This window comes from Gaeumannomyces tritici (assembly GCF_000145635.1).
Source record: "Gaeumannomyces tritici R3-111a-1 unplaced genomic scaffold supercont2.4, whole genome shotgun sequence".
Classification (NCBI taxonomy): domain Eukaryota; kingdom Fungi; phylum Ascomycota; class Sordariomycetes; order Magnaporthales; family Magnaporthaceae; genus Gaeumannomyces; species Gaeumannomyces tritici.
Genome location: NW_008804548.1, coordinates 2,707,639 through 2,718,466, shown reverse-complemented (window position 1 = coordinate 2,718,466; position 10,828 = coordinate 2,707,639). Strand labels below are relative to the sequence as shown.

The 10,828-nt window shown below is 59.4% G+C and overlaps 6 protein-coding genes across 6 annotated transcripts; 2 read left to right on the top strand and 4 right to left on the bottom strand.

The window, feature by feature from the left end:
* Positions 1-47: 47 nt before the first annotated feature.
* On the bottom strand, positions 48-1,777 carry GGTG_08316 (mitochondrial distribution and morphology protein 38; the record flags this gene model as incomplete). The annotated part of the gene is made up of 2 exons (XM_009226156.1): positions 48-1,645; positions 1,717-1,777. The coding sequence occupies 2 exons, from the start codon at positions 1,775-1,777 to the stop codon at positions 48-50; spliced, it is 1,659 nt and encodes a 552-aa protein (XP_009224420.1).
* An 89-nt stretch (positions 1,778-1,866) lies between these two features.
* On the top strand, positions 1,867-2,616 carry GGTG_08315 (hypothetical protein; the record flags this gene model as incomplete). Its single annotated transcript, XM_009226155.1, has 3 exons — positions 1,867-2,026; positions 2,428-2,474; positions 2,554-2,616. 3 exons carry the CDS (start codon positions 1,867-1,869, stop codon positions 2,614-2,616), a joined length of 270 nt encoding a protein of 89 aa, XP_009224419.1.
* A 1,310-nt stretch (positions 2,617-3,926) lies between these two features.
* On the top strand, positions 3,927-5,408 carry GGTG_08314 (adenylate kinase). The gene is made up of 2 exons (XM_009226154.1): positions 3,927-4,102; positions 4,189-5,408. The coding sequence occupies exons 1-2, from the start codon at positions 3,946-3,948 to the stop codon at positions 4,851-4,853; spliced, it is 822 nt and encodes a 273-aa protein (XP_009224418.1). The 5' UTR covers positions 3,927-3,945; the 3' UTR covers positions 4,854-5,408.
* A 31-nt stretch (positions 5,409-5,439) lies between these two features.
* On the bottom strand, positions 5,440-7,272 carry GGTG_08313 (hypothetical protein; the record flags this gene model as incomplete). The annotated part of the gene is made up of 1 exon (XM_009226153.1): positions 5,440-7,272. One exon carries the CDS (start codon positions 7,270-7,272, stop codon positions 5,440-5,442), a length of 1,833 nt encoding a protein of 610 aa, XP_009224417.1.
* Positions 7,273-8,105: 833 nt separating this feature from the next.
* On the bottom strand, positions 8,106-8,393 carry GGTG_08312 (hypothetical protein; the record flags this gene model as incomplete). The annotated part of the gene is made up of 1 exon (XM_009226152.1): positions 8,106-8,393. The coding sequence occupies one exon, from the start codon at positions 8,391-8,393 to the stop codon at positions 8,106-8,108; it is 288 nt and encodes a 95-aa protein (XP_009224416.1).
* A 217-nt stretch (positions 8,394-8,610) lies between these two features.
* On the bottom strand, positions 8,611-10,756 carry GGTG_08311 (ER lumen protein retaining receptor). The gene is made up of 3 exons (XM_009226151.1): positions 10,251-10,756; positions 9,803-10,156; positions 8,611-9,708 (listed from the first exon to the last, which is right to left on the bottom strand). Exons 1-3 carry the CDS (start codon positions 10,266-10,268, stop codon positions 9,034-9,036), a joined length of 1,047 nt encoding a protein of 348 aa, XP_009224415.1. The 5' UTR covers positions 10,269-10,756; the 3' UTR covers positions 8,611-9,033.
* Positions 10,757-10,828: the final 72 nt, after the last annotated feature.

Below are 10,828 nucleotides of genomic sequence, written 5' to 3'. Positions count from 1 at the left end.
GACACGGTACGAAAAAGGTATCCATTAGCATATAGATTTCATGCCCCTTAGTTGTCGCTCTTCTTGACCTCGGGCGCCTTCTCAGCCTCGACCATGTCGCCGACCTGGGCCTTCTCGACACCGTCCAGGGTCTTGGTGGCGGCCTGCCTGGCGGCCTCCATCTCGCGCTCCTCCTTCTCGTCAATGTTCTCGACGTCGCGCGGGGTGGCCAGGCCCGTCTCGGCGTTCTCCTGGTTCTGCTCGTTCTCCTCCTCGATCAGCTCCTGCTGCTCCTTGAGCACCTCGAGCCGCTGCTTGTTGGTGGCCGCCCCCTCGGCGTTGTGCACCTCCAGCTCGATCTCGTGGTAGAGCTCCTCGGGGATGGACGAGAGCACGCCCGTCAGCGCGTCGATCTGGCCGCTGGCCTCGCCCTCGCCCGCGGCCGCCTGGGCGTACGAGTAGGCGCTGCTCAGCACCAGGAGCGTCGACGGGACGCCGTCGCGCAGCCGCAGATCCAGCCACGTCTGCAGGTCCTCGCGCATGCGGGCCGGCGACACGCCAAACGTCTTGATGCCGCGGCTGGCGCACGCCACCTGCAGCTCCGACGTGGTCAGGCTGTCGACGCCCTCGAACGAGATGGACCGGTCGTCGCGCTTGATCTGGCGCATGCGGTGGCGGATCTGGTAGCGGAGCATCATGTCGGTGCCAAACGTGTTGAGGTTCAGGTACCGGCACATGGACACCAGCTGCGGGCGCGACAGGTTGTCGAGCGTCAGGTCGTCGCGGAAGATCTTGCACACCCTGATGACGTCCTCGGCCGTCGGCTTCTCGGCCGTGGCCCGGAGCTTGCGGAAGAAGTTTGCGAACTCCTCGCGCTGCGCCGTGGCCGCCGTCACGGGCAGGCCCGTCTCCTTGAGCGTCTGGCGCAGGAACTCGCTAACCTCGGCACGCGTGACCCGCAACATGGTCGCCTTCTTGTCCTTCGACTTCTGGCCCTCATATGTACTGGGCAGCATGTTGGGGAACAGCTTGAGCGCCACGGGCAGCAGCAGCTCGGCGAAGGGCACGATGACGAACATGGAGAAGGGCACCAGACGCCCGAGGTCCTGCACTGTGCGCTGCAGCTGCCGGCTCTCGCGGCGTGTGAGCTCGTACCCGGCCGCCATCTTGAAGGCCAGGCGGCTGCTGATCTTGACCTCGGTCGCCAGCAGCTTGGTGCCGTCCCAGTAGTGCATCACCTCCTTCTTGATCTTTTGGCCCAGCGACAGCTTCTTCTCCTCCTTTTTGGGCTCGTCCTTCTTCTCCATCTCCAGGGACTTTTCGGTCGCTAGCTTGGAAAGTGACGTGGTCTCGGCGGCGGCTCCCTTTACGCTCACGGTGGGGACGCCCTTTCTTTGCGTCTCTGCGGCATCTGAAGCCTTGGCCTTGGCCTCTCCCTTGGCTGTCGGAGTCTGGTTGTCGGCCCGTGGAAGAGGGTTCTTAGCCTTCTTGGGGTCGAATCCGGGTGGCGGGCCTGAGGGGATGCCCCTGCCGGCGTGGGTCTCGGTGGACAGGCTTCGCAGGGGAATGAATAGGGCGATGGCCGAGTTCTGCAGAGCGAGGTTGCGGGAGTGTCTTCCGAGGTGCGCCTGGGAGGCTCTGAGGACCGATCGAGGGAGTGCACGGCCTGGTCAAGGCGGCGGGGCACGGCATGTCAGCGGTTGGAGTCAGTTGAAGGGCTCGAGGACAAAACCGTACCGCTTGCCATGAACGGGTTCATGGCTATGGAGCGGCGGGCGACCGCCGCGGAGGCGCTCATGGCGACGGCGAGGACGGGGGTGAATGGAGAGGTGAGGCGATGTGGGAGGCCAAGGGTTGTATCGGGTTGTGTCTGGCGGGGAAAATCAAATGATGATGGTTGTGGTTGTGGTTGTGGTTGTGGTTGTTGTGGCGGTGGTTATGGTTGACAGGAGTGAAGGAGAGAGAAAGCACGAGCGAGCAAGGACGACGGGTTTGGACCACGGGTGGACGATGTATCTTGACATGGACGATGCGCCAACGTCAGTCAGTAAGTGCCTCGTACATGGAATAATGAAAAAAAGTTCAGGCACTTCGGTTGTCTCTGCACCATGCATGCATGCGGGCCTGGGCCTGGAACTTGGGTACTTGGGCTTGGGCAAGTCAGGTCCATCGAGGCCAGTTACAACGCTACTTTCAGGGGTGAGGCTCGGCTCTCTGATAGGATGAACCGTGTCTAGCTCTGCGGCGAGCCTGGCACATCACGTGATGAGCCTTGTTTCGCCTCAGGCTGCGGGCCACTCGAGCCCCCCATTCCGGCGGGTTCTGTATTCCGGCGGGGCCGCTGGCCAACGCATTCCTCCACCGACTGCCACCGACTACCACGGGCCCGTCCCAGTGTGGGCGTCTTGCTGGTCGAGTTCAGGCAAGGTCTCTGTTGCTCGTTGACAGTGTGCTGGCACGGCTGGGCAGCAGTTGGCTGCGAGGCTGCCTTGGAGGTGCGTTTTGGCGATGCATTCCCCTCACACTACTCCCTACCTAGGCACTAGGGCTGCTAACCCCGGACTTTCCGTACAGGTCGATAAAGCCGAGGGTGCCGAACTACCACTGGCTGTGCTTGTGCGGGTGGTGGCGGCTTGATGGCCTGCTCTGCTCAATAGCTGGCTCTCCAGACATTTCGTCAGACGCGGGTCAGGGTGGGACCGGAATCCCGACCAGTCAGCAAGCCCGTCTCTCTCGAGGGCACCGCTGAAACCTTCTGACAGGCCGACACATGGCCGTCGGCCGGTCCAAGTGCAGCGCAGTGCCACGCACGTGAAGTGGGTTGAGCCACATGTCGGAACCCCTCTCGCGGGGTGCTTGCACTGCTTGCTGGAGGAACAGCATCACCTCACAGCTGCTGTTGTGCATTGATGTCTAGCAAGCGCATCACTGCACATGATCATGCCTACCGCTGTGCTTGTCTACCTACTGCCTGTACTAGCAAAGCATAAAAAACCAAGGCAGCAGTGGGCAGACAACCAGACGAGGATCGAGACAATGCAATCGAAATCCAGTCTCCCTCAATCCAATCCTCAACAAAAAAAAAGTAAGCAGGCCGCCAGCACAGTCCAGCCAACAGACGCGCACGCACTGTGGCACTGTGACGCCACCTACACAATAGACCGAAGCCGGGCCCTTTCCGAGCAAGGCGCGGGCGGGCGGATGATGCAGCACACGCATGCACTTGTGGAGGCCATTTGTGACCTCGCATTGGGCCAACACAAAGTAGCCCCCGGTCGGTCCGAGTCCCAGTCCACTGGCTCGTGTCTCTTTTTGTGCCGCCCCCCCTCCCCGCCTTTGCGGGCATGTGGAGGCTGCCGACGGATGGTGCCATTTGAAGCAGAAGAAAAAAAGCACTTGATCCTCTTTGTGCTGTGTGTGATCGATCCCCGTCGGCTTTTGTCGTTCTAGTTGCTTGCTTGTGCTCCAACGCCCGGACCGTTACACCGCCGTTGGCACCTCAATTGACACCTACAGTTGGGATTGAGGAGGACGTTGAACGCCGGCTTTTTTGAGTCTTGCAGGGGGGGTTGTCCGAGCCTGGCCCGCGTGCTTGGGGAAAGCTTGCCTCATTTCCCCCCTCTCTCCCTCCGAGCTCCGGCAAATAAAATAAAATAAAACACCAAGAAAATAAAAATAAGAGGAGGGGGGCCTGCTTCGACATGGACTCGTCCTGACAGAGTCAGTTCCAACCGTTTCTTCTCGCCCCGGCTCTTTCGAGGGCCACCCGGATCGCCCGTTTCCACTTGCGATTCTCTCTTTACGACACCCCCCTCGGTCGCCATCCAGTGTTTCCCCCATTCGGGATTCTTTGTCAAGACAGGACTTGACAGCGCATCCCGAGTCTCGGCCGTCCGCGCCCCCGTCCTTATTGGCTGGGGGAAAATAAAAAGCCCCTTTGCTGGCGCTTTTTTTTTTTTGCGTAACATGCGCCTCCGAAGGGCCGCCCGCGTCATTCTAGTCGGTGCGCCCGGGGTCGGCAAGGGCACGCAGTCGGAGCGGCTGCTCCAGCGCTTCCCCGAGCTGTCCTCCATCAGCTCGGGCGACCTGCTGCGCAACAATGTCAAGAGCAGGACGCCGCTCGGTGAGTGCTGCTTTCCGTCTCGGACAATACAATAACGACATCTCAACTGGAAACGTACACTAACACCATATCCCACCTCCCCATAGGCATCAAGGTCGAGAGCACCATGAAGGCCGGCGGCCTCGTGTCGGACGACCTGATCCTGCGCCTCATCAGCAACGAGTTCAACAAGCGCGGCTGGCTCTTCGCCGACGGCGGCCGCCAGGCCAGCATCCTGACCCTCGCCTCCGCCTCCGCCTCTGCCGCAGCCGCCGCCGCCCCCACCCCGGCCGTCGACGACGTCTTCATGTCCGCGCCCGCCGGCCTCTCCTCGAACCCGCCGCCGCGCCTGTCGGACGACCCGGCCGCGTCCTTCATCCTCGACGGCTTCCCGCGCACGGCCGCGCAGGCCGCCCGCCTCGACCACGTCGTGCCCGTGAACCTGGTCGTGTCGCTCCGCACCCCGCTCGACGTCATCGTGCGCCGCATCGCCGGCCGCATGGTCCACGAGCCCTCGGGCAGGGTCTACAACGACGACTTCAACGCGCCTAGGGTCCCGGGCAGGGACGACGTGACGGGGGAGGAGCTCGTCAGGAGGCCCGACGACTGCCCGGACGTCTACAGGTCGCGCTTCCAAAAGTTCAGGGAGACGAGCGAGCCCCTGCTCGAGCACTACGCCCGCAAGGGCGTGCTGTGGGAGGTCGAGGGCCTGAGTAGCGATGACATCACCCCGAGGCTGTTCCGCGAGTTCGAGAAGAGGTTCCTGCAGTGAAGTCGGACCTGGACCTCTCTTTTTTTTTTCTCCATTTCTTGCACTTTGCGATTTGTCATTTTTTTTTTTTAACGATTTTACTCCATTTCATGTCTCTATTTGCCATCCTTTCGTATTTCTATTCTCTATTCATATTCATCGCGTCTCGGTTCCACGACATATAATCCCGTTTTCTACTAGGGGCGGGTTTTGGTCTCCTTGCCCTCGGCGGGCTGGCTTGGCTGGAGGAGTTATGTGTGTCTCTCACGGACTGGAAAGGCCCAAACGTCCTGGTTTTTTTTCTTATGGATGACTTCCATGATTGGTCCGTGGACTTGGATCGAACCCCCTTCTTTCTTTTTCTTTTTTAGGGGCAATCTTGTTTCTCATTTCTGTATATACACCCCGGGTTTCCCCATGTATGAACTTACGCGCCTACTGTATGCCCCTACTAGTTCTCCTGGGAGATCACGATGTTCATGTGAGGCAGTCATGATGGCCTCGAGAAATGCATCTTCTATTCATGCTGATACTCATGTTTCCTAGCCACATAAAGAAAAGAGGTATTGGACGTCTATATATGCTCGACCATGAGCAATAACAAAGCTCAACCGAGGTTGGAGAGCTCCCACACGGCCCTCAGGGCCGCCAGGCCTCCAGCCTGCGTCTCCACCGTCCGGCCGCGTCCCCGGTCGTTGGGGTCCGACCCCTTTCGTCGCCCACCCTGCACCGAGAAGGCGACCTGGTCCATGAACCCTCCGGCAGGCTCACGCTCGGCGCCCGCGTCCTCCTCCGCCGACTCGGCCATCTGATCGCCCAGAGACGGACGTGTCGCACCGCCTTGCGGAACCCACTCCAGGGTATCGGGAACGCCGTACGTCCGATAATCGACCGACTCCTCCTCAGCGACAGCGCCCGGCGAGCTGGATCGTGGCTTGACCGTCTTAAGATCCTCAACGACAATGTCGAGCAGGCCCGCCGTCCACCACATGCCGAAGCGGCCCTTCGCATCGCGCGTGGCCTGGGCGGCCTTGGCGTTGTGCTCCACCCAGCCCCTGTACGACTTGCACGAGCTGCTGTGCGTCGCCCGGAGGCTCTCCGATGCCGACGAGTCCTCTTCGAGCGTCCCGCAGAAGGTGATGAGGTGGTGGAAGAAGATGCCCTTGAACGTCTGGCTGTCTTGAGAGCACGACCCGCTCACATCACACTGGTCCTCTAGCACGCCGGCCCGGCCCATGCCGCGCCACGGCGGCAGCTCGCCGGGCTTCAGGTCGCCAATGTTGTCCATCGGCCGGTCCTTATCCAGATCGTAGCCCGTGGCTTTGATGGTGGATCGTATCAGGTGGTGGCCCTCGGTGATGTACGATTCGTCCCCCTTGACGGCCCAAAGACCACGGAGTCCAGTGAGTATGACACCCTGGTTGTACGTGTAGACCATGCCGTTCCGAGCATCGCAGGCTGTGTTGTTACTGTTCGGATCGCCCCAGCCCGAGATGTGGAAGCCGTCCACGTACAGACCCTCGGGGTCCTGACCGGGCCCGTTCTGCATGCCCGACTTACGGAGCCAGACGTAGCCATTCACGGCAGCATCCAGGTACTTTTGATCGTGCTTGGTGTGGGGGCCGTGTCGTCCGCCGGGCAGGTTGAAGGGTGACTCGTTATCGTCTCCCGGGAAGTACCGGTACATGGAGACCGAGGCCGCGATAAAGAGCTCGTTGGTAATGGCGTTCTTGTAGGTCTGGGCGTGCGGGTTCCAGTTCATGCCGCCGCCGCACCACTTGGTATCCCATCCCTTGTACGCGAGCTCCCAAAAGATGCGAGAACGGTGGGCAAAGGCCGGTGTCCAGATGTTACCAAAGTAGGCCTTGCCCGTGGCTTGATCCAGGAGCTGCTGCTGCCCCGGGAGGAGACGAGGAGATCCAGAGGGGTAGTAGAGGTGCGAGTGCAGGTTGACAAACTTGACAGTCTCTAGCCACCCGAGAACCACCCACAGCATGTCGTCATAGGCCTGGGCGCGGAGGGCGATGTCGTTCTGCCCAAAGTAGAAGCCCAGCATCTGGGAAAAATAGAGGGCGATCAGGTTCTCGCGGTCCTTATCGCTATCCCCGTCGCCGGCGGCCAGGGCGTGAGAGAGGGAGCTGAGCGCACCCGAGACCTGGGTGCCAATAACAGCTGCAGTCCAGTCGATGGCGTCGGGCCACGTCCCTTTCCAGGGCTCGAAGTAGTTGTCCTGGAGAACTTTGAGGGCGCCCAGAACCTCGTCTAGTACGCGTGGGTCCGGGCTTCTCGATGTACGTGTTTGCACCTGGGCTCGAGACCCGAGGAGCTTGCTGTCTCTACCATGGCAGTGGGGTTTGCCCAGGCTTGCCGGTGATGCGAACACCGGCACCCCCGAGAGGGTGAAGGCGGCGAGCCAGCCCAAGGCTCGGGCCAAGAGCATCTTCTGCTGGGCGTGTGCCGATTAGTACCACCCAGGCAGGCAAGCAAAGATATTTGAGTTCCCAGTGATACCGCCGTCTTGTCAAACAAGCGTATCCTGTCCCCAGAAAAACCATGGCGGGCTGTGTCGAGTATTCATGAAACCCATATTTTCCATCTCCGAAAGGCGGCGGCCTTAGCTTGCGTGTAAGACGAGGAAGAAGAAAATGACGGGAAGAGAAAAGGGAATAGAAATGACGGAAGCTTGAAAATCGAGAAAAGGAATATCGACTGGTTCGGTTCCAACGGCGGCACAAAGCCTCGACTCTATCCGACCGCATCACATACCTTGTTGGGTGGGCGGCAATTAGTGTTTGGCCGTATATAGGTTTTTCGCCCAGTCGCGCACGGTGATCAGACCATGGATTAGGTTTCGCCCTGCCAGTCTTCGTCATCCCGTCCGGGCGTCTATTGTTAGCCAGCACCACCCTATGGTAGCATTGACCAACCACACAACCAACATTCAACCCATCCGTTGTACCTGCGTGCGCGCGGAAAAAGGGGGCTCCCTACCTGGATGTCTGTTTGGCGATGGTATTTGTATGGAGGGAGAAGAGCGAGATGGTAATTGACCACCACGAGGAGAACTTGACCAAAAACAAAAGACGCAACAGAGAAGAGGAGCAATGCAAATCGCGGGAAAGGAAGGACTTGACGACGCTGAACCTTTATATCCCGACGGAGAATAGACAAATAAAGAGGGAGCGAAGAAAAAAAAGCAAGACGACCAGACAGCTGAGGCTGAGAAACAAACCAGTCGGGAACGTTTGATGGCCACGCTCTGTTTCAACAAAGTCACATGGCGCTAGAAAGCAGCGGTGGCCATTCGCACAATTCCGGGGGGAGGCACCTGCTTGCTGACCTCCCCCCCCCTCCCTCTTCTGGCACCTGCCCGTCCACTTTGCCTGCGCACTTGGCGTCATCTTCCTTCTCCTTTTGGCCGTGTCTGAGTCGCTCTTCCCCGCACTGCGCCGTCCGCCTGCTGCGGTGCCGTAGCGCAAAAGGCCGGCGCCAACGGTTAGGGGGGCTGTCGCTACCGAGCTGGGCTAATGGTAGATCGACCTTAAACCATGTGGCAGGCATCTGGGTGACGTCCCTCGTGATCCAACGGCGCGCCCGCTGCTCGGTCTGGCGATCTGGTCTGGTGGATGTGTGCATGAGGGAAAAGAGCGGGGTGGGTGGACGAGAGACAGGTGCGGAACGGGAGAATAAGCCTCGTGCTGTCTTTGATTCTTCTTCCATCCTTTCCGCTCAGAAATATGGAAAGCAGAGTATTGCTATTGGATCGACATGGCTGCAATGCAACCAACAGACAGCTGAGGTGGGCAAAACTCCCAAGTCGCGTGCACTGTGTGTGGGTTGGATGCGAAATCCATGACATGGCCCACAGCGTGCATCTCACAAGACTAGAGCTTGAATGTTGATTGATACTTTCTGCTAATCATGCCGCCATCCCGAACTGAAGACCAAACAAAATGGATACCAAGATGAAACAACAGTGGAAAAAAAAGAAGAATGAAATATAGGTGACAACGGCGAGACAGCAACGTCGGAATAGATAGAAAAAGATATCGTCGCCTTCCAGAGACAGAGACTACCACAAGGGGCCGGCGATGGATGGATAGTCGATAGTGGCTACTTAATTCCAGGCGGCAAGCTGTTCAAAAGTGAACAAACATGCGCCAGAGACATCTTCTCCCTACCAGCCAGGCGGATGCCGCGTTTAGTCCTTCCACTCGTCGTTCCTGATCTCGCTGTCCGGCTCCCCGCGGTTGCCAGATGATGACCCGGCAGTGGGAATGCCCTCGTCATCGTCCTCGTCGAGCGCGAGTGCCAGCTCGTCAGGGTCTTTCATCTTGGCGTCCGGGTCCACAGACCCGTCCACGTTGTGGTCGCCGTCTGACCGCTCACGGTCATGCTCCAGGGTTGTGTCGTCGGCACTGACAGAGATGCCCCTGGCGCCCCACTTGGCCCGCGAGGCTCGTGGTGTGTGCAGCCCATTCTGCCCTCCGAGCGCAGGGGCGCTCTCCTCGTCGTCCTCTTCCCGCACGTGCTTGTTGCCAAAGATTCGGTTCAGCAGCCAGCCCCGGTTGAGGTCGTCCGAATCCACCACGCCGCCGTTTCGTAGCTTGACCCGCTGCCGGCCGTAGTAGACCCAGGCGAAGTCGACGTAGAGAGCCACCTGCACGATGCCGAAAATGACCGACACCGCATTCGGCGGCCGGTGAGTCGGGTCTATTCCGCGGATGATCCAGTTGATCAGATATAGGCCTCGGTAGGCCCCGAGGGCGAGAAGGTAGTACGAGTCGATAACGGTCGGCACGGTGGTTTGGCGGAGCAGGAGGAGCTGCGGCAGGACGCATACGGACTCGAGGATCTCGGAGAAGTCCCATAGCCACTAACAGTGGAGAGAAGGTTAGTACTTGAGCGCACCCAAACCGCTGGCCCACGGCAAACGTGAGCAAAAGTGATGATTCCGAGCAGGTGCGTACCGTAGAGAAGCTCCAGTGCTTCTCAAAGAGCATCATGGCGAACGGAGATATCGCCAGCGACCCACCAGCAGCCGCGGCTCCCAATTTCCACGATACCTCGCGCTCACGAGTGCGCGGGTAGACCCATTGCATGAGCCCGACAATGTAGAAAGACGTGCTGATGTAGAAGATCTTGAAGAAGAGGTTCCAGGGGAACACTTCTTGGAAGATGTCGAGGTATCTCGTGCAGAACACCACCGCGTAGAGGCCTTGGGTTATCAGAGAGACGCCTTCGGCACTCCTGTTCCTATGTATTGCGTACATGAGGATGCATTTCGATATGAGATGGGAGCAGTCTCCCAGGACGCGGAAGATCTGCGCAGAGCTCGAGTTAGCTAGGAAGGGCTGATGGGGAGCTTGGCATAGGGCATCTAGCAACACATCCGAGCGACGGGGCTTGCCAACTCACGTTCCATGAAGTGACCATCTTTGCGCAGTCCGGCGGCCGGAGCCTGTTTGAATCAGTTGGCGCTCTTGCGCGTCGACGGCGGTCGTTGCAGTCGATTGAGAAGGTGGACTTTTTTTGTCGATGGTGGTTATGGTCTGTCAGTGGTCGGTCCGGCCGCTTGCATTTCAGAAGGCCGAGGGGTTGACGAGGTAGAAATGAGATCTAGAAGTAGACGAGGGCTGGGGCTGTAAAGCTCAAGGTTCCAGCGCGCTTGTCGCAGACAGAGTGGTTATCGGGGGAAACGAAGCGAGTAGAAACCGAAGGCCGGTGTTGGGGATGGCAGTTGCCTGCACCCTGGCTTGCGCGTTTGGTCGTCACCTCAGCCGGCGCATGTCGGTGCACGATGGTCGCCCGCCTCAGGCTGCCCCAGCCAGGTGTCCGTCCAGGTGGCATTACGGCAGCAGCAGGTCACAGAAACAGCTGAAAAGTGGAGTCCGTGCCTGAAGTGACGCGCTGCACAGGCACCTTCCAGGTGCTGAGTTGGGATGGTACATGACATGGACGGCACTCAAGGGTCACCGAGATGGATACGAGACCCA

Bases quoted from the DNA above. Each gene is read 5' to 3' on its own strand.
- GGTG_08311 (XM_009226151.1), bottom strand. The intron at 9,709-9,802 runs GTACGCACCTGC...CTCCACTGTTAG, and splicing joins AGCACTGGAGCTTCTCTACG to TGGCTATGGGACTTCTCCGA.
- GGTG_08314 (XM_009226154.1), top strand. From the start codon at position 3,946: ATGCGCCTCCGAAGGGCCGCCCGCGTCATTCTAGTCGGTGCGCCCGGG. The intron at 4,103-4,188 runs GTGAGTGCTGCT...ACCTCCCCATAG, and splicing joins CAAGAGCAGGACGCCGCTCG to GCATCAAGGTCGAGAGCACC.